This window comes from Cynoglossus semilaevis, chromosome 12 (assembly GCF_000523025.1).
Source record: "Cynoglossus semilaevis isolate Cse_v1.0 chromosome 12, Cse_v1.0, whole genome shotgun sequence".
Taxonomy (NCBI): Eukaryota; Metazoa; Chordata; class Actinopteri; order Pleuronectiformes; family Cynoglossidae; genus Cynoglossus; species Cynoglossus semilaevis.
This window is the reverse complement of record NC_024318.1, coordinates 9,421,726-9,448,075: the sequence shown is the minus strand read 5'-3', so window position 1 is coordinate 9,448,075 and position 26,350 is coordinate 9,421,726. Positions and strand designations below refer to the sequence as shown.

The 26,350-nt window shown below is 38.8% G+C and overlaps 7 protein-coding genes across 14 annotated transcripts in view; 5 read left to right on the top strand and 2 right to left on the bottom strand.

The window, feature by feature from the left end:
• rassf4a (Ras association domain family member 4a) overlaps nt 1-8,047 on the top strand; it is a 20,829-nt gene extending 12,782 nt beyond the window's left edge. For all 7 annotated transcript variants that reach the window (XM_025060827.1, XM_025060825.1, XM_025060824.1 and 4 more), the window contains 7 exons: nt 2,983-3,089; nt 3,735-3,805; nt 4,989-5,170; nt 5,708-5,861; nt 5,947-6,068; nt 6,516-6,613; nt 7,065-8,047. In XM_025060827.1, coding sequence (XP_024916595.1) covers nt 2,983-3,089; nt 3,735-3,805; nt 4,989-5,170; nt 5,708-5,861; nt 5,947-6,068; nt 6,516-6,613; nt 7,065-7,134 — 804 coding nt within the window. In that variant the 3' untranslated portion in view covers nt 7,135-8,047. The remainder of the gene's footprint in view (nt 1-2,982; nt 3,090-3,734; nt 3,806-4,988; nt 5,171-5,707; nt 5,862-5,946; nt 6,069-6,515; nt 6,614-7,064) is intronic.
• LOC112487835 (uncharacterized) lies at nt 429-1,593 on the bottom strand. The gene is made up of 2 exons (XM_025060832.1): nt 1,346-1,593; nt 429-1,105 (listed from the first exon to the last, which is right to left on the bottom strand). Exons 1-2 carry the CDS (start codon nt 1,576-1,578, stop codon nt 700-702), a joined length of 639 nt encoding a protein of 212 aa, XP_024916600.1. The 5' UTR covers nt 1,579-1,593; the 3' UTR covers nt 429-699.
• Nucleotides 8,048-9,669: 1,622 nt separating the features above from the next.
• Nucleotides 9,670-14,606, top strand: paox (polyamine oxidase). Its single transcript, XM_008321942.3, is given in 11 exon segments — nt 9,670-10,647; nt 10,976-11,152; nt 11,392-11,522; nt 11,691-11,878; nt 12,370-12,551; nt 13,018-13,187; nt 13,383-13,468; nt 13,564-13,676; nt 13,756-13,836; nt 13,839-13,906; nt 13,985-14,606. Coding segments are annotated over 11 exon segments (1,530 nt in total). The 5' UTR covers nt 9,670-10,466; the 3' UTR covers nt 14,138-14,606.
• Nucleotides 14,607-14,725: 119 nt separating this feature from the next.
• On the top strand, nt 14,726-17,989 carry mtg1 (mitochondrial ribosome-associated GTPase 1). The gene is made up of 11 exons (XM_008321941.3): nt 14,726-14,943; nt 15,032-15,096; nt 15,324-15,428; nt 15,508-15,594; nt 15,694-15,750; nt 16,129-16,219; nt 16,297-16,358; nt 16,435-16,531; nt 16,639-16,720; nt 16,813-16,925; nt 17,086-17,989. Exons 1-11 carry the CDS (start codon nt 14,841-14,843, stop codon nt 17,181-17,183), a joined length of 960 nt encoding a protein of 319 aa, XP_008320163.1. The 5' UTR covers nt 14,726-14,840; the 3' UTR covers nt 17,184-17,989.
• Nucleotides 17,358-19,900, bottom strand: sprn (shadow of prion protein). Its single transcript, XM_008321939.3, has 2 exons — nt 19,651-19,900; nt 17,358-18,524 (listed from the first exon to the last, which is right to left on the bottom strand). Exons 1-2 carry the CDS (start codon nt 19,823-19,825, stop codon nt 18,049-18,051), a joined length of 651 nt encoding a protein of 216 aa, XP_008320161.2. The 5' UTR covers nt 19,826-19,900; the 3' UTR covers nt 17,358-18,048.
• Nucleotides 19,901-20,131: 231 nt separating this feature from the next.
• echs1 (enoyl CoA hydratase, short chain, 1, mitochondrial) lies at nt 20,132-22,852 on the top strand. Its single transcript, XM_008321938.3, has 8 exons — nt 20,132-20,346; nt 20,834-21,031; nt 21,155-21,282; nt 21,375-21,474; nt 21,584-21,688; nt 21,837-21,956; nt 22,046-22,113; nt 22,208-22,852. The coding sequence occupies exons 1-8, from the start codon at nt 20,256-20,258 to the stop codon at nt 22,271-22,273; spliced, it is 876 nt and encodes a 291-aa protein (XP_008320160.1). The 5' UTR covers nt 20,132-20,255; the 3' UTR covers nt 22,274-22,852.
• A 1,805-nt stretch (nt 22,853-24,657) lies between these two features.
• On the top strand, nt 24,658-26,203 carry fuom (fucose mutarotase). Of its 2 annotated transcripts, XM_025060847.1 has the most exons (5): nt 24,658-24,812; nt 24,924-24,992; nt 25,454-25,524; nt 25,639-25,737; nt 25,826-26,203. In XM_025060847.1, exons 1-5 carry the CDS (start codon nt 24,728-24,730, stop codon nt 26,174-26,176), a joined length of 675 nt encoding a protein of 224 aa, XP_024916615.1. In that variant the 5' UTR covers nt 24,658-24,727; the 3' UTR covers nt 26,177-26,203. The 2 variants fall into 2 exon arrangements, with proteins under 2 accessions (XP_024916615.1, XP_024916616.1); XM_025060848.1 differs by lacking the exon at nt 24,924-24,992 and having other exon boundaries at nt 24,665-24,812.
• Nucleotides 26,204-26,350: the final 147 nt, after the last annotated feature.

Genomic DNA, 26,350 nt, shown 5'->3' with positions numbered 1-26,350 from the left:
ACCTGCACCGGCCTCTAGTGGCAGAACTCAGAAATTCAGCAGGGAAAAAAAACAACGCCGTTCTAACATTTAGTCACCACTAGATGTCAGTATCCCTATTTATTAAACATTAAACGGATTCCGCGTATGTCTAAAGTATACTGGTAAAATTTAGGTAAACTAATACATTTCATGGCGAAAGCTGTTTTATATTATTATTATTATTATTATTATTATTATTATTATTATTACAAATCTTGTTATAAATATTATTAAGTTTGTAATTAAATCATAGTTACTCTTTAACGCTGTCTTTATACACCTGTATTTCAATTATTTAAACTGAAATGAACTATGTGTAGTTGTGACATGGTTATGGACATTCAGAATTTTTTATACTTTCAGATTCTAGTTTAAAACACCAAAAACAAAAAAAAGGCAAGTAAGAATCATATTTCAGTTGTTTACTTGACATTTGCCACAGCTTGAAAAAACACAATAAAAAAATATTAAACAATGTAAACACGTAGACCTGAGCCCTGAGTGCATATAAATAAAGAACTATTCTCCTTATTCAAGCATCGGTGTCATTGTCAACATTTGAATATTATATTAGGGTCCTTGTCAGACTTTTAGTCCTGATGACCTGCACAGCAGCCGTCAGACCCGTTTGTTTACAACTCAAACAGGACGGAGGAACAATAACAACATGGTGTCTCCTCAAGTCCTTATTTGTCCAAACAGCCAGTCCACGGGGTCTTTGCCCTTACAGTCCCGCTCCATTCTCGTCCTAAGAGAAAACTCTTCTGTGTTGTTCAGACTCAGACTGGAGGGTCTGGAAGTCCTTAGTGCGCGGGGAGAACCGCGAGGGAGTGATGTTGAGACAGACAGCTTCATCTGAGCCTTTGAGAAGAGCCGCGTCCTGGGGGACCTCTGGAGTCTGACGGGGCCGCAGCTCGGCGCCTCCACTGGGCAGGCGAGAGCCTGGATGCTGCTCATGTAGTCCTCCAGAGTCTGTGAGCTCTGTGTACACTGGGAGGATGAAGGATGGACAGGCAAGTCCTCCAGTATCTCAGTGATGGTTGGTAGGAGAGGCAGGGAAAGTAGCAGCCGTCTATGTTTCATGCTACAGTGAGAGAAAAGAAAAACAATGAGACTGTTGATTCTTGGAAGGGAGAAAACAGCAATTCCACTCTTTCAGCTGCCAAATACTGCTTTAATTCAAATCCTTTCGAAAGTTTGTGCTACAAAAAAATCTAGTGCTTAGTCGAAATCAAAATACAATTTTGTATAGTGAAAAATAAGTAAAGGTTCTACAGTTCCTTCACACCATTCAACCAGAAAGAATTTTAATAGAAATACTCACCTATGATGTCTCAGATGTGTGTCTGACGCACAGAGTAAAACAAAGTAGTGACTGGTCCACTTGGTGAAGTCTGACTGGACCTCAGTCGACGTGCAGGCTTTATAGAGGTGCAGCGAAGCAGAGCGATTAACCAGGTTGTCCAAAAATAGCTCACCCTTCTGCAACTGTGTGTGTATCTGTACGTGTGAGAGAGAGAGGGAGGGAGGGAGCAGGGAGGCGGAGGGCGTGTTCATGACTGTTCAGGAAGTTGAGTAGTGGCAGAGTAGCAGAGGTCACTGTTACAGCTGCTCTGTATGTTTAGATTACAGAAACAATGAAGCCCTGGGAACATTTAGTCCCACCTCCAAAGTCCAACCTTTCTCATTTTCATCACAGAATATTTTCGTTTATTTAATCAATTTTAACACAAGACATAAATACCCTGCTGTAAGAACACAAATATAATTCCTAATTTTTTTGCACAGTAGATTATGTGGTGGTGATAAAATTACCACTGAGATTTAGATGAAAGGAGGATTTCGAGTAAACATACTTTTCCAGCAAAAGTGGCAGTCAGATTGGCCAGGGGGCATTAAGGTAATTACCACTGAAATACAGTCATTTGGTGATTGACAAAACCAAACACTTATGTTTGTTTGGCTGCTTCTGTATCATATGACATCTCACATCTTGCACTTCCTGTAAACATCAAGCACATGTTGTTTTCCTACTCCAGCTTCATAATGCATAGTAATTTCACCTCTTAACTAACAGTGGTTCCTATATTATTATTATTATTATTATATATTATATATAAATATTATTGTATTATTATAAACTTCTTGTTTATAACAATTTTTATATTGCCTCATTCTATTTTTTCATACACCTAGTGTACCAATTGTTATCAGCCCAGATTAAGTTAAAAGACTTGTGGATTGTCAATACATTCATTATCCATTGATGTTTTTTTTATAGCATTCTTGCTACTTGTTGATTTTTTTTGTTTGTTTCTAATTTCTTAGCTTCACAGCTTCAGGGTAACCACAGGCTCTCAGCTGGCAGTTTGGCCAGACTTCTGAGGATACTATCCGTATCAGTCTGATGTTTAAAATCTGTGACAAATCAATTCATGGAGTCATTCATCAGATGTTGCGATGACCAGCATGTGATATTTCATTAGAAGTAGAGATGATATAACTGAGTTGAAACAAAAGAGGGGTTTGATGTGGTGGTGTAGTTGAATCTGATTTATGACTCTGTGTATAAGCACATATCAACATCAGGCCTGGTTGACCGTTTGACCTCTGCCTAAAGACTTATCGTTTTGGTTCAAGATGTAATTTTTGTAATTTTTTATACAACTGAATCACTTCCCTGTTGACTACGTGACCCAAGGCAGACTTGGCTGTGTTCATTCATTTTCGCTGCATCCTCAGACGTGACTTCACCCATGTACAGTGTAGACAGGGGAGGGTCAGACATCTCAGCTTTTCTCTGAGATGATAGGGGGGGTCGCCCTGTGGCTGTGAACAAACTCTTCTGCACGTACACCTGACATTGAGCCACTGTAGCTGCTGGCCAACAGGATATCCCCTCTGACTGCGACCGCTGGTGATTATTGTTACATGTGGGTGTGTTTCTGTGTGTACGTCCAGGAGGATGGGGAGCTCGTCCTCGAGGGATTGCTGAACATCTACTGGGGTCTACGTCGACCAATCAGACTCCAGATGCACGATGACAACGAAAGATTCCGTCTGAACAGGTAAAACTGCTGTGTCCACTGCTGACTCCCTTGTGAATTATTGGCCTAAAAAAACACACCCGCCACACAGGTAAGGTTACTTCAAATCCAAACCAATTCTGACTACACCCCGACTACACCCAGAGACGACACCCTTTCACATGAGCAGCACGTGTGTGATATGTGAACTGAACGGAACAAAGGCAGGTAGAAGGGCAGGATCAGGTTCTTTTACATAAACAACCTGGATACAGTAGACAACCTGAGAAAAGTCGACTTCACTCTTAGTAGAGCTCTACTAATTTATAAACAAGTGAACATCCTGGGAGTTGCAAGAACTGGTTTTAAAGAGAGAAGACGAACCAAATACTGCAAGAACTGGTTTTAAAGAGAGAAGACAAACCAAATACTTAATAATAATAATAATATTTTATATATAATATAGTAATAGTATTATGATCTTTGAAAAGCAGACTCACCCCTGATTGATCATCACAGTTTATATTTTATGGTGACTTCAAATTAACAACATTCATATAAATATCACGGAAAAATCTTACAACGTTGTTAAATGACTCAATGGTTTAGATCAAATAAATGGTAGACTTTAAAACAAATGATTGATTTTTTTTTAATCTGTAAATCTCATTCTTTTTGTTTTTGCAGAAATGATACATTTGCTGTAACATTATCGGCATCCAACAACAATTCTCTGGACAGAGAAACTGAACCAGCTGGTGAGTTAGAATGATGGACATGCAGTCACTGTATCACACACTCTCTCACACACACACCTCTGTTGGGTTATTGTGGATTAATTGCACCTCTTTAAGTAGATCAGAGTCCAAAGTGCTATTTCAAGCGTGAGGTTCAGATGATGCTGAGAGGACGTCAACATCAGGACATCAACTATTAATTAGACAAAAAAAATAGCTTGTTCACAGTATGGCTCAGTAGCTACAGAAGTGTGCGGTGAAGTCTGTCACCGGGGGAAAGAATCAAAGTTATTGTCAAATCCCTCACTATTCATTTTTTAAGGTTGTTTTTACCTGCATTAAAATCCCTTGAAGAACTATTTTATTTTCTAAATAATCGACTTAAACTGGATTCTGTTGTAGTAAGCATCGTAGTGCAATATGCCAAACAATGTTAGTTTCCGAGAAGCTAACATTAGCCCTTTAAAAAAAACGGTTTGTATGACGCGCTAGTTCTTAAAATACATTCCACCAATTTATTATTCTAACCCTTTACATATGTAAAAGCACCAAACAGAGACATTAGCGCTAATACAGGAGTCTCATTTACCTTGGATTCATTGATACTTGGAATTTCGTGGACTAGTGTTAGTGAGATACAGACTTTGTGCCTCATTTATCAATACACATACTGTATGAGAGACACACAACACTTTTCTCTGAAATGTTTTTTCAAACTGTGAAAAAATCCCCAAAAGACCACCATATAATAAAACCCACACAGAGTTTTCTTTATTCTGTGAGTCATGTTTACAGGAAACAGCTTAAACCAGTCTTGATATGGAATTAGTTCTTCTGTTTCAGTCCAGGGTTGATTTGATCGAACAAAAACTTTATAATGAAATTAGCATGAAAAATAATGGAGGTTTAATCTGTCCTAAAACGGACTGCCTACAGTGACCTATGTCTTCAACGTCAGTTTGTTTGGGCTCCAACATTTGCTGCAAGCCATGGACCAAGCGTCATAGAAGATTTATAAATTAAACAAACAACAATTAAGTTGATAAAACTGACAAACTCCTCCTTAGCACATGCTGTGAAGACTTATTTTTCAAAATGATTTCTAAAAAAATCATGTCTGATGTTTTTACAGTACATGTGACTGTGTATGAAAAGAGACACTTGTGGTTGAGCCTGTTGTCAGAGGAGTGTGTTTGTGTGTCAGTCCCTTCCCCAGGCGGTGCCATGGGTTGTCAGGAGGAGGACGAGTCTCCTCAGCTGCTGAGGACCAGAAGTGACGCTTCCTTCATGCGTGTCCAGAGAAGGCCAAAGACACACACTGCCAGGGACCTGCAGCGTCTGCGTACACAACGGTTCTCCATCAACGGACACTTCTACAACCACAAGGTGCCATAAAACAAAAACATGACAGTAATGTATCCCTTTGTTAACACAAGTCCAGGTGCAGAGGGATGTGGTTTCCTGTGTGGGTGTGACTGTACGGTACTTCACAATAGCCTCCTGCGGGTACGTTTCGTTTCTTTGACACAGAACACAAGGTTAACATGAGTTCCTTCATCAGTTTCTCCCAAATGTGAGCGTCGTTGTGCAGACATTTGTGTCTGTGTGTTGCTGTTATTGAACGGATTCCAGCTGCAGAGTGAGGGATTTCCTTTCTCCATTAGAATTCCCGTTCCAAAGTGTTCCTGTACAGAAATTAGTGATCCATGCAAGATGTTTCCACAATCAAGTCAAGTTAGCCCAGCCCCTGTGGCACAGGGCTTTATGCAGCCAGAAATTCCTTTCTTCTTATTATTATTTTTAAATCCTTTTGGCCCAAGTCTTTTTGCCACTGGGAAAATGAGAACAAATCCAATAAACTCCAATAAACTTTTCACTTTTGTTACTATTTTTTGGTAACAAATTTGGCTATCTTCCCTGCAGACATCTGTGTTTACTCCGGCCTACGGCTCAGTCACTAACGTACGAGTAAACAGCTCAATGACGACGAGACAAGTCCTCAACCTGCTGCTGCACAAGTTCAGGGTGGAAAACAAGAGCGAGGAGTTTGTCCTTTACATGGTCCATGAGTCTGGTGGTGAGTTAACAATGTCACTGTTTTTCTGTCGCTTCAGTCGTTGTGATTTTGTCAACATCTACATTTGTGGACACTTGTCTCTCAGAGAGGACTTGTCTGAGGGAAGGTGAATACCCACTGGTGGCCCGAGTGCTGTATGGACCCTGTGAGAAAATCTCCAAGCTCTTCATCACAGAGACTGACCTGGGAGAGGAAGTGACATATGATGTGAGTCTAAGTTCTCTGTCGCTACTTTCTTTTTCAGGTCAGGATAAGTGGCCTCTTTTTCATGTCTGCAACATAGACCTTGAGACTTAGAAGGATACAATGGCGATCGACATCTGGGTTAAGTATAGTGATGCCAAATAAAGATATCCTGTTTGGGGACAAGTGTAACAATAGTATAAGATAAGAAGTTGAGTGGTGTGAAAGCACTTATAGTAATAAAAACACAACTTGTTGTTTATTATTATTTCTGTTGACCAATTCTTGGATTAAATTTATAATTTTGTTGTTACATAGCAATAATATAAAATCCTATGTTCGAGTTTAAAAATATATATACACTTTCTTTTATTAACCCATGTTATTAATAGACTTTTTTAGCTTTTTTTAAAACATTATTCCAATTATCTTGGTAGATTCTATAAGTGTCCGTGTGTTTTTTTTTCCCAGGTGGCCCAGTACATTAAGTTTGAGATCCCTGTCTTAGACAGCTTCGTGGAAAAGCTTAAAGAGGAGGAGGAGCGCGAGATAAACAAACTGACCAAAAAGTAAGTCCAGTGTCTGGAGAGTAGTTCCATTCATGACAGAGCAGTCTTTCAACGCTCTGTCTGCTCCATTATTTGTGTCTCCCACTGGGATTGAGTAACTGAAGCACGACCTCTGCTCTTCAATGCTGACTGTGTTCGTCTGACTGTTTTGTCATTCATGACCGCTTGTTTACAAGCGATTAATCGTATTACTCATATGACCGAGGCCCCAGCGCTCAACTCTTACATGACGGCCCTTGCTGACCTTATGTTTACGAGATAATAGAAATAGACGTCAGTGCGGCACAACACAAATGCAGGAGGAAGTGTTACAAATGAATTGATTCACTTAATTTCTGTGCCCTTTTGCATGCAAGTATGAAATGTAAATATGGAGTAAGATGTTAATTCTTAGTTTGTTTTTTTAATCGTTGGTATTTCGTGTGTGTGTGTTTGATTTCCACCTTTCCAGATACAGTGCTCTGAAGTCTATGATCCTTCACCAACTTGAAGACAAAGGTCACGCCAGCGACATGGTTTAATGTATGTATGTGTGTGTGTGTGTGTGTGTGTGTACTACATACACAGCCCAATCTACACTTAGACTTACAAATGTACACTTTTGTAAATGTTATTGAAGTCACTGTACGACTGTTTTTGATAAACCTGACTCACTGTTTTTACCTTTTGTAGACACATGCTTTGAAAACATAGTTATTTATACCAAGTGCATTGTTTTATTTCTGACCTTTCTTATCTAATAAATAAGATTTGAAGTACTGTGTGGGATCCATGCCAACAACAAAGATCAAACCTTCGTCCTTCCCCCAAATATAACAACAACCTTAATTATTTCCTGCACTTCCACAGTGACCATGTGAAGCTGAGACAAACATTGTTCTTGTGACCCTCAGTGCCAGCTGGTTCCCATGAGTAGTGTGCATGTTTTTGTGTTTTGTATGTGAAACGGAGACCTTCACTGGGATGATGTATTTGACAACAAACTGAAAGAGATGAGAAAGTCTTTCCACATATATTTCTAAGAATAATAATTCGTTTAATTAGTCTGGTCACATTTGGAAAATCTCTCAAAATCCTTCATATTTGATGGTCTTCTTCATGGACTTGAACTTAAGTTAAATTTAAATATAAAGTTGTTATTATTAATATTGTATTATATTCATAAGACACTCAGAAGTCTCTCCACAGCATATTAATCCCAGGTCTGTTTTCACTGAATGACAGGAAATCATTGTGTGTTCAACATCAGTGTGTTCCTGCCAAAAGCTTTTGTCTGTTTTTACTGTTTAGTCCTGTTAAACAGTGAAAAAATCAAATAGTACAAATTGCTATATCAGCAAATCTACTGCTTTTACTGTGCAAGAGGAAAATAATGTAATATACAACATACAAAAACATACAAAATTAAAAGCATATTAATTATCAGTGTAAAAACTGTCTTGAAAGTAAAGACTCAGTGACTTTTCTGCATATTTTGATATACAGTTTGAAAGATTCTTGCTGTGCGAGGTGTCTTCAGGCAAGGAGTGGAAGCAGCCGGTAGATGGTCGATTTGTTTTAATAACAAACGTCAAACAAAACAGGTCCAACAATAAAGCAAAAATAAACGACTGGAGAAGTATTCAAGGAAATCTCGTACAACAGTAGTTAATACACAAATCCTCAAGAATAACTTCTCAAGAATAACTTCTGAAGTATCGTTAGTTGTTTATGCTTATATACCTGTGTGGGGGGAGTGGTTTTCGACTTCCCGGGTGTGTGTTTAAATCTTGTAGGGCAATGGAAGAGAGAGGCTAGGCCTCTTGTGGCCAATCATATTATTGTTCTTGTATCATGTGATGCCTGCGGTCGCCACTATGGGGCACTCTTGTTCCATGATTCAGCAGTGTTGGAAGACCCTTTTGTTGCTGAGTGGGGGGTTATCACAAGGGAAGTGGACAGAGCCATAAAGTCCAGTCAACCACAGGTGGTCAAGTGCTCACAGTTACCAATAAGGATTATATTGTGACGTTTTTCAGGTTTTCTGTCAGGCAACAATATATTTTTTTTTCATTTCCCCAAATAATATGTCAGTGCATTGTAGACATGAACAAGCAAACAGAGAAACCCACATGGCAAATTTGGTGTGTGTGTGTGTGTGTGTGAAAGGGAGAGATTATCAGCGTTACACAATGGTGGCGTCCTGAGAGAGGAAGGCTCTTCCTCTTTCCCACAGTTCCACGAGGTGTAACACTGTTGTGTGTGACTGTTGGAGTATGATGCCAATCTCCCTCAGTTTATTACATGCTGCTGTCAGTTTCATGTTGCGTTAAATATTATTTTGAACCTTCAGAGGTACAGCTTCATTATCAGGTGCACAGACTGAACAATACATATTTAAAGAAAAGAATATTGCTTGAGATAAAATAAAACTGTAAATCGCACTAAACACATATTACTCACACATAAACCTGAGAAAAGACTGAATAAGTAACATTAGAATTCAGGTGGGGCGGTCAAACAGGTTTACCTGAGAAGAAGAGACATATTTGAATAATAATGTTTTGTTTGTTTGTTGATTCTCTGTGACAACCCCTGAAAAAAGGGACACGCCGAAAGGAAAAGAAGAAGTTTTGTTTGTTTTTCTGGAGGTGGGTGGGGATTTGAACAAAAAAGGAAGGGTGCATTATGTCCACAAGGGAGGGTGTGTTACATCTACTGTCTACTGTTGGTTTTTAACAACTATGGTGCTGGGTGTAGAGCCAATCGTGGTCGTAGCAGAGTGTGGGATAGCATCCTAATTGTGAGGCCTTTCACCTACAGTGGAAAGATGAGGTCTGTAGTTTATGATCAGCAGAGTACGGCTTTTTTTTTTCTTATAAAATTACTGACTGACTGACAGTTTCTGAACTTGTGATCAGCAGAGTACGGCTTTTTTTTTTTCTTATCTCTACAATCTCTATTAGTGTTGAATTGATTAGAAATATCATCTATACCTTGGAGCCAACTATTAAAATGTTAACTAATCAGTCACACTTTTGTCTTCGTGTCCCCAGGGTGAGGTTCAGGAAGCTTGCAACTTTTAATGTGCTCTCACCTTCTGACAGATACATGGGTATTACCTGAAAATTACACATAAATGTAATGAAAATGAGTCCCCCAAGAGTTAAACATGGCCTCCTCAAGATTAGCCACATTCTGTGCAGCTGGATTCCTGGGAATGAGGCAGAATACATGGAGACACTTTCAGGACAGACCTAGGAAACGTTAGACTCATCCTCAAATTCACAGGCAAGGCTCCTTTTTCTCCACCTTGGGGTCTTCATTATATTATGTCTTAGTTTGAACTAATGAATAGACAGTGTAAAACTAAAAGGTCACCTTTTCCACATTTCTCTTAAATCTGTTTTGCAGTACATAAGTATTGTCTTATATGCAGTCTGTGCTGCAGTGCTCACTGCTGGCCAAACTATGTATTGCATAGGTCCCACTTTCAAAATAAAATATCCTGTTTAGTGACACGTGATGTCTTAGTTACTCAGCAATAGGATGTTCCCCACAGGACCAGGAGAATATACAGGAGCCCCAGCCAATGAAAGGATTAGAGTCACAAATAAACAAACATTCATGAGCGTTTGTGTATTGTCCTCAAAACTGCTAAATTAAAAAAATTAAATGTGATAACGGCCTAACTCTATGGTTTTTTCTCAGCCCCTGCAGTCGTATTGTCTTAAATTACTTTAATGTTTATTACGTTATATTGTCTGAAACCGGAAACCTTTCAAACGTGTTGACAGTGGCACCTCATTTTTTTTCCGGAAGTCACTGTTATGTATTTGTTTAGCGGTGATCACATATAAAAGGGGTCAGTGCGATGAAGAGTGCGGTTGTGTCCACAATGACTACAAGTAATGCCATAAAAAAGATACTTATAGTAGGAAGCGGGATTGCAGGTATAGCAGCGGCACACAGACTGATTAAAGATGGATTTCGACATGTTAAAATCATTGAAGCGACAGCGAGAAGCGGCGGTAGAATCAAAACAGGACGATTAGGTGAGTATGGGGGGTCGTCAGGGTCAGTATGTAGTCCAGAAGTTAACCGGCACCGGTTTCGGTTTAAGTGGCACAGCAGCTCTAACGATTGTTTTAATGATGTTCATAAAACTGTGAATTCACACAAAGGTGAAGTTACTCTTCTGACCCGCTCGTCTGTGATGCTTAACAGCCGGGAACAAAAACGAGAACTGCGTTTTGTCGTACTTTGTATATGAAATAGTTTATTAAGCTTTGACACAACAACAATAATGCGTTCTATGTTTAGAGCATCTATCTAAATTGAACAAGAAGGTAAATATGACCATGGTTTTACATCCATTTTTAGGTGATAATATTGTAGAAATGGGAGCAAACTGGATCCATGGGCCGTGTAAGGAGAACCCCGTCTTTTGCCTGTCAGAAAATTACGGACTTCTGGAGCCAGAAGCTCTCCTGCCAGAAAACCAAACCAAGGACTTCAAAGGATACGTGCCAGAGGTTTCAACATTCTTTACCAGTTCAGGTAACACCAATATGTTAGCTTTATCGAAGTACATCTGAGCACTGCTACAATTGCAACAAATCTTTAGTGAAATATTACAAATAATAAGTAGAAGTTGTTTCAGAAAATGTTCAGTGTTGATGATGATGAACATGGTTCTTCTCATTAATGAAGTCAGCCTTAAAAAACAAAACAATGTCCAACTTTGTCTTTCTTCAAGGTAAATACAAGTGCAGTAAAGACTGCTGTGACTTTTGCAGGTCTGCAGCTGAATCCTGACGACATGTATCCTGTTCTCGAGATGTTCCTGCAGTTGCTTAACGAATGCTCAGAGTTTAATGATAAAGGAGAGGAACCGATGCCCAGTATGGGAGAATTCTTACGGTCAAAGGTACTTTATTTATTCACCTTAAAAACTTTTAAAAGTCAACAACACCTTTAATTTTTGTTAAAATTAAGATCTTTAGGTCATGTTAAAAGGTTACAATTTTACAAAACAATACCAAAGATAATCTCAGAAATATCTTAAAGTATTGAAATTTCCTTTTGTCTGACAAAGGTGCAACAACACGCAGCAGAGAAATGGAAAGATGTGGCTCCCAGTACGCGATCACGTCTACTGTGCTTCATCAGCACCATGTTTAAAACTGAGTGCTGCATACATGGGACTCACAGCATGGATGAGGTTGGACTGCAGGCTTGTGGTCTCTACAAAACTCTACCTGGACGTGACTGTACATTTCCAGGGTTGGTACTTGACAGACACATAAGACACACAGTTATGAGAAATATCGGGGCTGTATATGGCCATCAGGTCACATAGATTATAGTTCAGATGTTGTGCTCTGAAGACTTAAAGTCTTAAAACACATACATTACTTTACAACACTGGCCACAAAAAACACATTTATGGTATACTGTTTAACAACATTGTTTGTCTGACACTGAGTCATTGTAATTACCTTTAAATTACTGTTTGTTCTTTCCTATGTCTAAAGGAGTGGCTGAGTGAGTGAGCAAGCAAGCAGTTTGTTTAGCTTGTGTCTGTGTGGAGCTTGGGGCATTTAACCTTTTATCTGTACAGCACTTTGTGCTACTTTCCATGTATGAAAAGTAGTAATAATAACTATATAAGTAATAAGTTAAAGTTATATTTATTATAATAATTGTCTATTGTTATTGGGGTTTTTGTCACACTGAATTAAATCTTTCTAAATAGTTGTTCTTGTTGTGTGCAGTGGCTACGAAGGGCTAATAAAGAACTTGTTGTCAGAGCTCCCCAGTGATGTGGTGACGTACAATCGGCCCGTGCGCTGTATCCACTGGAGCAACTCGGAGAAGAGACCAAGTCCAGTGGTTGTTGAGTGTGAGAATGGGGAGAAAATCCAAGCCGATCATGTTATTGTCACAGTGCCTTTGGGTAATTAGTAACAGAATCTTGTACTCTGCAGAGATAAGTCAAAGAGTTCTAGTTCTAGATGCTCTAATTTAAAAAAAGTGTGGAGTTATGTGTTGAATCGCTTCCAACTCTTGTAAATGAATACGTTTGAAATAATTTTAATCACCTATTTTTTAACTAAACCTAATTTCAAACCTTTTCTTTTCTTAAAATATTTGAAATTGACATTATCTGACTTTTTGAGCCATGGATCCACAAATTTCACAAAAGTATGTTTAAAATATAATGATCTTGTTTCATTTTACTCACAATTTACATACTCGTTGTGAATCTAAAGTAGAGTCTTAGACTTAAATTAAATATATGTATCGAAATTGCCTTATTATTAGACTTAAAACTTTTTGACTTTTTTAAACTTTTAAACTTGTTATGAATAATAAAAAATAACAACACAGTAAAACCTTCAACACCATGTATCTCCTGCCAGGATACCTGAAGCAGCACCAGTCCACTCTGTTCCATCCTCCTCTGCCTTCACACAAGAGTCAGTCCATCCAGAGATTTGGCTTCGGAACCAACAATAAAATCTTTGTGGAGTTTGATTCACCATGGTGGGATGCGGACTGTGATGTCATCTACCTTGTGTGGGAGGATGAGGTAAAGGGCTCTGTGGGTGAATAAAGGAGTTTATTGTGCTTGGGAAATTATCCAGGTACTTTTATAGAATTTAATTTTAAAAGGAACAAAGTATCCAGTTCATGTTAGCCTCTTAGCCTAACAATTTTGTCCTGCTCATTAAAGTTCCCTCTCAGTCAATCAACAGTTGGTAATTTTCCCCCTATCACGACTCAGGAAGCCTTGTTGGACCAGGTGCCGGACTTGAAGAGCTCCTGGATCAAGAAGTTGATGGGCTTCACTACGCTGAAGCCTGTTGAACGGTCATTATCTATTCATTTCATGTAATGCTCACTGTGTTGTTCATAACCACGGGTGCTTATTTGAACACAGTGCCTTCTTGTGGTCAAACCTTCAGATATGGTTACACTCTCTGCGGGTGGATCGCTGGACATGAGTCTGAGTATATGGAGACACTGTCTGAACAGGAGGTGACACAAGCTGTCACACAGCTTCTTAGAAGGTTCACAGGTGAGTGTGGCATACTTAAAAGTTTTTAAGTGAGAGAAATCCATTAAGGTTTTTATATTAAAAAAATGTGTGCGTTTAGGAAACCCGATTATCACCCCAAGGAGAATTCTCCGCTCTCAATGGTTCCATGACCCCTGGACTTGTGGTTCTTACTCTTTCCGTAGGGCTGCTCAAAGCAGGATTTAGAAAATTTACAGGAACCACTTCCTGTAAAAGGGTCACAGTCACAGGTACATTAGTTTCCATGGTTGCATGCAGTTTTTGCAAACAGGATCTTAACTAACAAATATACATTTTGTGTGTCTCAGCCTCTGCAGGTGCTTTTTGCTGGAGAAGCTACTCATTCCTGCTACTTCTCCACCGTCCATGGAGCTCTCCTCAGTGGGTGGAGGGAAGCAGATCGTCTCATCTCTCACTACAGCATTGTTAGTCAACCACACCTGGGCAGTTCAAAACTCTAATAAAAAGAAAGAAAGAAAGAAAAAGAAAATGACTTAAAAATCACACTTAAAAGGATTTTTTAAAACACAGTATTTTTAACACTGAAATTATTATTAAAGTTCCAATCTAAAAATTGATGTGTTGCCTTTCATATATTTTCCTGCAATTTGTAATTATAATGTGTAAAGTATTATTGTCTTGTAAAGAGTAAATGATTTACTGTAAATGTGGTGGACTGGATTCCTGAGTTCTGAAGACAACCTGGATAACTAACAATCTTCACAAAATAATTTAAAATGGCATTGAATGTGCCAAAGTCAAGATTGAGAAATTATTAGAGATTCAAATGGATTAATATGAAATAAAACAAAATGAAAGTTGAAAAACAAGCCCCACAAATATGTTGAATAGATGGCCTAAATCATTGAGCAATTTGTTAAATTTTCTTACTATTATGAGTTATTATAAGCATCTTTGCAATAAAAACAGATATATTTCTGAAGCTGTAAAATAAGCAGCCCATACTCTGACTATGTAGTTCCTTTTTTGTCCTGTTGGGGGCTCTCGCAGGAAGTCGTGGAGAGGAACTCAATATTATGTCTTTAGATTCTAGTCGGTACGTAAACAGAGTTGCACCGCCATTCTGTCGCCGTACAAGATGTACATGGTTTGAATTTTTCAGTGCTGGTAAATGAAATGTAATATTTGTCATAGTTTGTTACCATGAAACTACATCAGATTCTTCGCAATGTGGAAAAGTTCAGGACGGTCTTTGACTTCGGAGGACGGGATGTTGCTCACTGGTTTCCCGGACACATGGCTAAAGGTGAAAAGCTAGCTAAAGTTGTGTGTTTGGCAGGATGAACTTTTACGTTTATGTCGCCTCCTAAACATTTTCCAACTACTATTTATAGGAATTAAACAGATGAGGTCCAACCTAAGGAACGTTGACTGCATCATAGAAATCCACGATGCCAGAATATCCTTTATTATTCTTAAAACCTAACAACACAATATTTCATTGTACAAATAACAGGTGTTTAGATGTAGTTCTTTGTCTTTGTGCTGCTTCTTGTTATAGCAGCTCATCTCCCATCCAAATTCAGTCTTGACACAATGTCCTTGTGCATCCAGCTACACTTCTAGTAAAATTATTACTTTCACCTCTGCCTGTTTACTCACTGGTTTGTTCTTAACAATACGCAAATCCCATTCTCTGGAAGAAACCCCTTGTTTCAGGAGACTCTGGATGTCCGGCCACATGTGTTAATTCTCAACAAGATGGACCTCGCTGATCTTTCCAGAAAGAAGGTGAGATACTCTCACTGTAGCTGAACAACTGCACAGCATCATTGGCATTCTTCTGGAAATAATTCTGTTTACAATTCAGCGTATCCTCCAGAAGTTACAAAGAGACGGGGTGAAGAATGTTCTCTTCACAGACTGTTTGAAGCAGAGAGATGACAGCATCAACAATGTTAGTGTCTTTTTTTGCATCCCAATAACTAACGTCAAAAACAAACCCTGTTAGGAGGTGCTGCTTTTATTTTCCTTTTTTTTTCTTTTTGGTCTGTAGTTGGTGCCAACAGTGATGGATGTCATTGGCAACACAGAGCGGTTTAACAGAGATGAGGTCTGTTTAATGTTCACAATGTCACAATGCAGAATCGCTGAATTCAACCTTGAGAAACATCACACATTATAAGGCAGCACATAGTTTTACCTGTTGGCTTATTTCAGATTCAGATTTGAACAAGTCTCATTGGTTAGAGTTGATCAGAAAGGTTTTCAGTAAAACCTTAGGTCCATTCTCACTGACTGAAACAGTTTAAGAACATTTTACACTGAAATCTGTCACTGGAAAACTATTGTTGACCAACCTTGAACATAATTTCCTTTTATTGCTGCATAAAATTAAAGTGCAAAGCATATAAGAAATCATTCTCGTATATTCAGATTAAATGAATCAGAGAACTGTTAGTTTGTCATTTTTACTTTTAAAATATTTCAGATTACAAACTATTGCGTCATGGTCATTGGAGTGCCAAATGTTGGGAAGTCGTCTCTGATCAACGCATTAAGAAGAACAAACTTAAAGAAGGGTATGAATATTTAAGGAGCTCATCGTTGTTGGACATTGGTTTAGAAAGATATTTACAGTGATGTATTTATGCTTCAGGTCGTGCATCCAGAGTTGGTGGAGAGCCTGGTATCACTAAAGCAGTGTTGACTAAGATACAGGTGAGTCCTGAATTTTTTTTTCTTCTTTTTATTGTGGCTTGTGCATTCTTATTCAGACACATTGCAACTTTTTCAGGTTTGTGAGCGACCGATAATCTACCTTCTGGACACACCTGGAGTCCTGAATCCAAAGATAGAGAATATAGAAACAGGCCTAAAGCTGGCATTATGTGGTTAGTCGAACACACAAGTTTGAAATACAAACATCGAAAAAAAATTATTTGTTGTTGTTGGGGTTTTTTTTTAATCATCCTTTAAATTTTCCTGATTCCAACTCCAGGAACTATACTGGACCATCTAGTGGGTGAAGACATTATTGCTGACTACTTGTTGTACTCTTTAAACAGGCTGCAGAAGTTCAGGTGTGTTTTTTTTTATCTTTCATTGTGATGAATTCAGGTTTCAGTTGATCAATTTGATTTCATTGTTCCTTGTTTTGTTCTGTCTTGTACAGTTATGTGGAGAAATATGAACTTCAAGGGCCTTGTGATGACATCCAAAAAGTCCTCAAACATATTGCTGTCAAAATAGGAAAGACCAAGAGAGTCAAAGCCATCACTGGCATTGGTAAGAAGTAACAAATGATCTATGTTTTTTCTTTCCTCAGAAACAACAGGAATTAGAACCTAATCTGTCCAAATCTAGATGGTATTGGTTTTACAATAGCATTAACAGGAATTTATAGGAGGTTCTGTTATGACAAGTGTTTGTTCTTCATCTCCACTAGGGAACATTACTGTCACTGTCCCTGACTTCACATCTGCAGCGTACGACTTCATAAGATGTTTCAGGAAAGGAGAGCTTGGACAGGTGATGCTGGACTGACACCAACCTTCAAATCTACACAACACCTAAGGATAATTCCCATCATTTATGAGACCCACACTAAATGAAATCAGACAATGTTTTGTCCTCATCCCATTTTTTCCTACTTCGTTTCGTCTTTTGTAAATAACCTAAAATGAAACTAAGATTATTTAAAACAATTGTGCCAGTAACTTGGTGTAAACTGAATTATTTATTATCATAAAGACAGTGGTAACAAATCTTATTAAGTAGTAGCATAAGTTAAGAGTGCACTTACAGAAATGGAACAGTCTTTTGCTCCTGAGAGTTTATGCAGGTAAGAGCTTTTTTGGATGATGGAGAGGCTGTAAAAACCTCTACAGTTCTGTGGAACAGTGAACACAGCATTTTCAGACTAAAATAATTGGCAACATCAACACGTGTATCATTACAAAGATATAAATTACACAGTAGGTGGAGAGATGCTTGGGACAAGAATTTTGGCTTTACCCCATGGTCCTGTTAGCATTGAATTGCTGCCATGACGAAATGTGTGATGTGGTGAACCATATTTTCTAATCTTTAAAGAAAACATGGGTGAGTCCTGGATATTTATAAAAAACTGCTGGCTTATGTTTTTTTAGTACATGTAATGTAAAAAAAATTGGCAAGAAAATTGGGTTTTTCTTGAGTTTGGCTCCAGGCTCATTTATACTGAAATTGCTATAAAGGTGATCTGGTAATGTACATGTGATTGTTGGTGCAAATGATTTCACGTGTAAAAACATACAGTACAGTGATATTTTTGTTAAATGTCCTTGATCACTGGGGTAGTTTTCACTTCTCCTGCTGGTGTGTCCTGTGCAGGTCCAGTCAGATCCAGGAGAGACTTTTTTTAAATAAATCACTTGAACATTTCTGGTATAAAGTCGAGGAGGAGTCCATATATGGGTAAAAATGTTGACGTGATTACAACAACCAGCTGCGAAAAGGGTTGTATCTGAACGGAGTGTGACATCTGTGCATCAAAGTAATTGGTCCTGTTGTAATAATCCAACTCTTCCTCTGAGCCTCCTGTGTTGCTGCGACGGTAGGCAGAGGCGTACCATTTATCTGCACTCAGAGCCACCGCTGCTCCTGCTGCTGCCGCACTGGCCACCTTCACCGGAGAGGATCGCCCCGCCACTCTGAAGCGAGAACGAGTCCCACCGTAGGCACCCCCGCCCCGGTAACTCCCTGACGTGGTGCTGCGAGACGGCGATCCTCTGGAGGAGCCACGGGACCCTCCACGACCGCCTTTGGCCAGTATGGGTTCACACAGGAGAGCAGAGAGCAGAATGCAGGTCCAGCATGTTGCAACCATCTGGTTCATTCCTGACACTGTCTTAGGAGAAACAAAGATGGTCAATCAGTTTTAAAAATGACATTGGGACAGTGGTTCTCAATTATTTTCTGTCATAATTGACTACGCTAGTGATCTGCCTAAAATCCATAAATGTATATTTACTCACAAACAGATTTTGTTTTTCACAAAATTAGGATCTCAGAATTTGGTCTGCCACTTCCTACTACTGACTCTTTGCTCCTGGGAAAATACTAGTTGAAAGCACCATCAAACGCGCATTTTGGCGGTGGAGAGCCCACATTCAAACACTGAGTTGATGATCTCGTCTAATATGAGGACATTGCTGAAAGCAGAACAAGACAACGTTAGCTGCTACTGGAGCATTAGACGACTTTAATGCAGATGAGGGTGGGCGGAAAATCCACAGTGTTGCCTAACGGGAGCAAATACAAGTTGGCTCGCATGCAACATAGATGTTCCAAACAGAACCTGAGAACCCAGCCAGGAACCAGGACAGTACTAGCATAGAAGGACTAAACGTAGCTGCCCTGACTTGCTCATGTGACGTCCTTTCATTTGTCCTACGAATCTCTGCATTTTGTATTCATAAAACCTAAGCACAAATTGTCTTCATATGAAATCTGTGCGCCATTTCTCAAATGCAACCGATAAAAAACAGTATTCACAGCAAATGTGTAAAAGTAAAAAATTAAGGTTAATAGTTCTGTCATCGTTACTGTAATTTAGTTATTTAATTGAACAGATTAGGTCAACATTTTATATCCATACGTCACTTGTTTTATCTCTAAACTTCTATAATAAAAAATAATTGTTTTAACAATACAATACAACACCGGTAACAGTTATAATAAAAGAAAAAAACCTGGCCTGTTTGTGAATGATAACACAGCGCTACACACCCTCTGTTACCGTCTTGCAGAAATCAAAACCATCGGGTAAATGAAGTCAGGTTATTGTAAATTGTGTCGCAGCAAATTGGCTTTTGACGGACGTGTAAACAACGCAAACGCATTAATTCCATCCGAACGCATCCTTATAAATTAGCTCCTGCGCTGCTTTACTGTCGCCTGAAGAAACGTCACGTTCCCACAGAAACAGGCACACATGTTATCTATTCAACGACCAGACCTTAAACATTACCTTTTATAACCTGAGGTTTTATCCTTGTTCGTGTTTTCACACAGGAGGGGAAAAGAGGACACACTAGGCAGATGAGACGAAGGATGGATGAGGGCTCGTTCATGTGAACGGAATCGAGAACGCGCAGCCGTGGGATTCGGACAAAATAACAACGGTTTATGTATTTATAGCACATTATTATTGTTGTTGTATAACGCTATAAGTATTTATAGCATAATATTATTATTGATGTTTTTCTTGTTATTATTTTTATATAAATCCCTGCTTTTATTTGTTGCGTAGATATATCAATGTAAAATGTTTACATTTCAAATTTGGGTTTTATTTCAGAAAATTGTTAAATGCATTACAGGATTTGTATATTTCTTTTTATCACGCATGAGCGTGGTTAAGATTCGCCAATAAGTCACAAATCAAAACTACAAAGGAGGGAGGTGAACCATGAAATTCAGACACTTGTTTAGTAGAGCCGATAGGTGGCAGCAATGCAACGTTATGGAGTTCGCTCTACAATTAAATGAGACGAAGAAAGGCGGAAACAGCCGCACGATCCACTGAAGGAGTAAGTTCTCTGACACAACAGCAACAACTGCACTGTTTCTGCCATGTCGTTCCTCTGCAGAAGAGCAGCGTTGCTGCTGAGATCCAGCACCACAGCACCGGCTGTTCTGTCCACCGCCCGGCTGTACTGCACCGGTAAGTGTTTTGAACGGAGCATAGCTTCTGCTGCTGCTGCTACAATGTCAAGAAGCACGGGCCGTTGACTGAGTGACGCATGTGCAGGACGAACGTCTTAACATTTTAAACTGGTGTTACATTTTTAAAAGTCCTGTTCATATAAGTCCAGTAATCTTTATTGGTAATTATAGTTATTTTGCATCCTGACTCGATTTCTGTGTGTGTTTCACATGAAATTTTAATTTCATTGCATTTTTAACCAAACACATAGACATTGTACGAAATGACGTTAAGTTGATTCGTGGAATATGTTGTTTATTCTTTTACTGCCGTTATTAATGTTAATTAATTGTTTTTGCAAAAACAACGTTTTCCTTCGCTTCCCAACAGGGGGTGCCATTAACGCAGTTTGAATTGCTTGGTCCATGAGCGGCTTCAGTTTACTGTTATGGTTGATTTCTACTTTGTGATGGTGCTTGTCAATTTTTGATTCAAATTCATATAGGTGGTCGTTATGAGCATATCTTGGTGGAAAAGCGGGGTGAGCAGAACAACGTAGGCTTCATTCAACTGAACCGGCCTAAGGCTCTGAATGCTCTGTGTGATGGGCTGATGAGGGAGGTGGGACAGGCTCTGGACTCTTTTGAAGCAGATAACAACGTTGGAGCCATTGTCATCACAGGCAGTGACAGAGCATTTGCTGGTGAGAAAAAAAACCCCACGTTGTTTTACACAGTATTTAACCTAATTGTTGTGCCCACAGAGAATGTCTGGTAACCACTGTACGTGTATGTTTGTTTTACATTTGATACTTTTTGTGTTTTAGCTGGAGCAGATATTAAAGAGATGCAGAATAGAACCTTCCAAGAGTGTTACGGTGGGAACTTTCTGGCACATTGGAACAGAGTGTCCACAGTCAAGAAGCCTGTCATTGCAGCTGTCAATGGATTTGCTGTGAGGATTCCTTGTTTTTATATATTTTTTTTTAATGAAAGAAAAGAAAACAATTAAACAGGTATAACCTAGAACCTCTGTTTTTTTTTCAGCTGGGTGGAGGCTGTGAGCTAGCCATGATGTGTGACATCATCTACGCTGGAGAGAAAGCTCAGTTTGGACAACCAGAGATCCTGTTGGGGACAATTCCTGGTAAGATTTCTTTGTTTAGCCCCTCTTTATTCATTCGGGTCTATCTTTCACCTTAGATCATCAACGTCTTGCTTCGGAGGGCATATTCATCTAATCTATCTCCGTGCAGGGGCCGGTGGTACCCAGCGCCTGACTCGTGCTGTAGGCAAATCCCTGGCTATGGAAATGGTACTTACAGGAGACAGGGTTAGTGCTCAAGAAGCCAAGCAATCAGGTGATTAATTACCACTTGACATGTACAAAATGAATGATGGGTGTTTCTTCTGTTGGAACTTGAATAAAATGCTACCAAAATGTGTCAAAACAAATATTTGCAAAACAAATAGAGCTAACAGATATTGTGTAATACGCTTATTCCTCAGGACTGGTGAGTAAAATTTTCCCTGTGGATCAGCTGGTGTCCGAAGCTGTGAAGTGTGGAGAAAAAATTGCTTCTAACTCTAAACTGGTTTCTGCTATGGCTAAAGAGGCTGTTAACGCCGGTGAGTCAAGCCTGTTTTAAAGACTAAAGCTAACAAAACCTTATAAAAGGTTTTATTTTTATGTCAATTGTTTCCTTGTGTGACTGCAGCTTTTGAGCTAACCTTGGCTGAGGGCAATCGTTTGGAGAAACGCTTGTTCCACTCTACCTTTGCTACGGTGAGTGGAAGAACTTTTCTGATTTAAAATATTGAAAAAAATAAATGTTACAAGTTTAAATTTGGATTGTGTGTGTGTGTTTGCTTCCCTGCAGGAGGATCGTAAAGAAGGCATGACAGCATTTGTGGAGAAGAGAAAGGCCAATTTTACAGACAGTTAGAGTTAATACCCGGCCCAAATATTTTATGCAGAAAAATGCCTTGAAGATAGTGGAACATGCAAGTTGTTCAGACCAGGAAACAACAATAGGTGATTGCGTACAAAGGAGGGTTATCACAGAGAAACTCTTGAATGCTAACGCTTGGTGTGAAAACCAGCCTGAGAAATGGTGAATGATTGTGTCTTTGTGGGAAATCAGTGTGAGAAGTCTCGAATGCTTGACTTTGCCTTTTATCGTTTTGACTTTCAATTGTGTGTCTACCTTTATAGTATTTTTTTTTCTTTTTACAAATAAAACACTAGAGTGTACAGCATGTAACACATTGATGTGAGCTGGGCTTTACTGTAATATCTTCGGCATCTTTGGGTATCTCGGTTATGTTATGTAAAACTGTAGGTACACGATTACATTACCTCTATATAATGTAAAGTTGGTCACATACACTTGTGTGATAATTCACTTGATTTGGCCGATCTTAATATGAAACAAATCCAGGGTTCTTTGATTTGAAATAGTCAGAAGTAAATAATGGTCAGTTTATACAACGTAGCGCGTGACTTGTTATTAAACAAAATACTCTGGAATAATGCATATTTCATTTTTAAACTTATTGCCAGCATTTATAACTTCTCACCACTAGATGGAGCTTTTGTGTAGTTAAAGCCTTGTTCAAAAGCAGCGTTGGACCTGCAACAAGCGCTGAGGAATGTAGATAAGTTTATTTCTTCTAATACGTGGGGGTTTATATCATGACTTGGAGTGAAGTCGTGTTATAAAATTTGAGTTTGTTTTTTTTACATAGCAGGTATCAAACAACATGGACTTAAATTCAATATTACAGAAATACAAGAACATGTGTGGAAACTATTTTATAGCATTGAGGGACCAAGAAATACGTGTGATTTGTGTGTATCAGTTACCGTCATTAATGTTTTCAGAAGTATTACTCTATAATTGTGACCTAAAAGGAAACCCCAGAACAAATTTGGTTAGTGTGTGTTTTCTTCTGCCGCTCCAATCATCGTAAAGCACCTTTTCTTCTGTCTGATCTTCACTCAGCGGCGCCCCATATCCTCTCAAGGCCATGGCCTAATTGATTTTTATTTTCTTTCAATATTCCCCTGGAGCTTGCTTTCTTGTAGCTCCCTGGTGCAAAACTTTAAAAGGAGGAGAAAAAACAACTTGTCCCCCAGTCTGTGGGGCAGCACAAAAGTCTGCAGAGAGCCTCAGAAAAGCAGCTCCGTTCTGAGGCTACCAAAAGGTCAAAATAATAAATGTAGACTCAATTGAGGCTCTCTTTACAGACAAAAGAGGCAAAACGTTACATTTTGGCAGCGCAGACCCTCATAGCGTGATAAACTCATTTAAAGAAGCTGAGATAAAGGCAGAGCAGCATGGTTCCAGAGGAGAGAGAAAAGGCCTTTCACTTCAGTAGACAGACCTGGCTCCTGCTTTGGCCTTTTCTCTTGCTCCTGCTGAGCAGACTCCCATGATTCCTTTTTGGAAACCACACTGCCTTCTGTACTTTCACCCGCTTTTACCTCCTGGAACTCTTGTACACCAGACCTCTGTAGCAGAGGGCTTCTCTGTAATTTTGTCATTAATAATTAGCAGGAAACAGCAAAGGACCAGTATTATTTTAGTTGTCTTTTATTTACAATTAAAAAGGCGTCATCAACCCCAGGATTATTCGGGGCTAAACTTCCTTGACTTTTGTCTGAATATTCCTTTTTTCCTGCTCCCTTCTCATGATCACAATGTGGATTCCTCAACCTTTTTCCAATATCCAGCTGAGAGCTGCTCAGGTTGGGTGGAGGGGTTTTCATGATTCTACAAATATTTTCATTATCTCACATTCTTGGCACCGGGGACCACAGCACATTCAACCCATGTCTGCTTTGAGTTATACCCACCCAAGGGTGTTAGAAATAACACCGAGCCAAGATTAACCGACTCTGCAGCCCTTTGTACAACAACGCTGTATTTTATCACTTATAAAGATGGGTAACTGGGGGCTTTTTCAGCCAATGCCTCGTAAAGGTCCTGTGTGTAAGAGTTAGTGGTGTGTAACAGTGAGATGCTGATTGTCAAACAAAGGCTCCTCTGACCACCCCTCCCTTTCCCAGGCCTGTTTACTAAAAACCTTTCATACCTCTTCACTGTATCTGCCTGAAGGGTCCTTATATTAGGTAAATACATTGTAGAATGTATTAGACTATTCATACACATTTCTACATGCCCTTTTTATTCAAATAATTCTAATTTCGTTGACTTATAAAGTAATTGATTAAAAAAAAATCTGTATTTATCTGTAAATATGAAGTTGCTTCACTTTGTAAATCAGCATTCCCGCCCCCTTGCGGTTACGTATTAGAACTAATTCTGCTTCCTCGACTTGTTATTCCAAACCGGAAGTGTCTGTGTCTCTGCAAGAGAGTGCGGTGTTCCGGCAGAATGGTGGTCCTGAAAGGAATCCCAGCTATTCTGTCACCTGAGCTGCTTTATGCTCTGGCTAAAATGGGACACGGTGATGAACTGGGTACGATAAGTGATTACTATTATTTAAAGTTTATTTAAAGCAAAAATAGCTCCTTTCACTTCTTGTCACAACACCCGAGTAAAGTCTGACTGACTTCTCCTCTGCTTTTAGTTCTGGCTGACGTTAATTTTCCAACATCATCGGTTTGTGCTTGTGGACCAAAAGAGATTAGAGCTGATGGTATGAACGTACACAAGACAGTGAAGATATTGTTCTTTATTTAGAATTTTTTTATAAGCTATTTAAAATAGCTACACACAGTAGACTATTAAAATAACTACCCAGTAGGCGATTTGTTTGTTATTGTTATTTTTTCTTACTAATTATCCCTTTCCTGGTTCTATGTCTAAGCCAGTATTCTGCTAACCAGTGCTAATCTTTTACCCTACTTTTGGCCTACTTCTGGCTTTTACTAGACTACTTCTAGCCAACCTTTTGTTGTACTGGCTAATTTTATTTGTCTTGTTTTTTATATAGCCTTCATGCTAACATGTTGCTATTTGTTGTTTGTATGTTTATATTCTGTGAACTCCCAGGTCTTTTGGTGTATTTTATTGAAGTTATTAAGAGTAAATCTTTTAGTTTTAGAAGTTTCTCCCCAAGGTTTGGTGGTCATTATACTTTGTCTTTTCTTCACGCAGGCTTGGGAATACCGCAACTTTTGGAGGCCATTTTGAAGCTGTTTCCTCTGGACACCTATGTCACCTCTCCGGTATTGGACCTCACTGGCATTTTCTTTGTCAGAGTAACACAAAGTACCTCATTATAAGTTTCATTGCTTCAGTAAAATTAACAATAAAAATGTGTGTTTCTCTTGGTGTAACAGGCTGCTGTCATGGATCGAGTAGATGCTGACAAACTAAGAAATTTACCTGTTCCTGTGTGGGACGTCTACTCTAATCTCTTGTCTAAAAGTGGATCTAATGTATAACTGTTTTTTAATATTGAAAAATATATAGATAGTTGCACAGAAAGTCTCTGACTTTGTTTGTTTAATTTTTGATTGTTTCTAGGCTGATTTGGAGTTGGTGGAAAGGTTTGAATTCTATGACCGAGCCAAGGCGGCCTTCGCTGTTGTAGCAACAGGGTATGTATTTGATTTATTTTTACTCTTGTTACAAAAACAATGTAAAATGTTTAAATTATTAAGAAAAAGATTTATAGTCTACTGGATGTCAGTGAATTGTTCACCAGCAGGGGCGCTGCCCTTCATTTGTAATTTCTATTTTAGCTTTAGTTCTGTGGGTTTATTATATGAAAAGGCTTATTTTAGGACTGAAAGAACCAATAGATTTTTATTGTTGTATTATTGTTCACACCTCTCTGTAAACATAGATATAGGTAGTGAAGTCACCTGCCAATAAAACCATGCTGAATTTTATATAAAGTAATTAAAACGTTTTAGCTGTGATTTTTTCTTACTGATGATCAAACTGACATTTTTTTCTGCCATTTAAACAAAAATTGATTATTTTTATATTTCTTTAAGCAAACATAACATTAATTATGCTCCTCACACAGGGAAAAAGCACTTTATG

Coding starts and splice junctions, on each gene's coding strand:
- LOC112487835 (XM_025060832.1), bottom strand. CDS start 1,578: ATGAACACGCCCTCCGCCTCCCTGCTCCCTCCCTCCCTCTCTCTCTCA. Junction 1,106..1,345: donor ACACATCTGAGACATCATAG/GTGAGTATTTCT, acceptor CTCTCACTGTAG/CATGAAACATAGACGGCTGC.
- mtg1 (XM_008321941.3), top strand. CDS start 14,841: ATGAAACTACATCAGATTCTTCGCAATGTGGAAAAGTTCAGGACGGTC. Junction 15,751..16,128: donor AGCGGTTTAACAGAGATGAG/GTCTGTTTAATG, acceptor AAAATATTTCAG/ATTACAAACTATTGCGTCAT. Junction 16,532..16,638: donor CCTAAAGCTGGCATTATGTG/GTTAGTCGAACA, acceptor TTCCAACTCCAG/GAACTATACTGGACCATCTA.
- sprn (XM_008321939.3), bottom strand. CDS start 19,825: ATGTGCTATAAATACATAAACCGTTGTTATTTTGTCCGAATCCCACGG. Junction 18,525..19,650: donor AAAACCTCAGGTTATAAAAG/GTAATGTTTAAG, acceptor CTCCTAAGACAG/TGTCAGGAATGAACCAGATG.
- echs1 (XM_008321938.3), top strand. CDS start 20,256: ATGTCGTTCCTCTGCAGAAGAGCAGCGTTGCTGCTGAGATCCAGCACC. Junction 21,032..21,154: donor CAGTGACAGAGCATTTGCTG/GTGAGAAAAAAA, acceptor TTTGTGTTTTAG/CTGGAGCAGATATTAAAGAG. Junction 21,475..21,583: donor CCTGTTGGGGACAATTCCTG/GTAAGATTTCTT, acceptor ATCTCCGTGCAG/GGGCCGGTGGTACCCAGCGC.
- fuom (XM_025060847.1), top strand. CDS start 24,728: ATGGTGGTCCTGAAAGGAATCCCAGCTATTCTGTCACCTGAGCTGCTT. Junction 24,993..25,453: donor AAAAGAGATTAGAGCTGATG/GTATGAACGTAC, acceptor TTCTTCACGCAG/GCTTGGGAATACCGCAACTT. Junction 25,738..25,825: donor TGTCTAAAAGTGGATCTAAT/GTATAACTGTTT, acceptor GATTGTTTCTAG/GCTGATTTGGAGTTGGTGGA.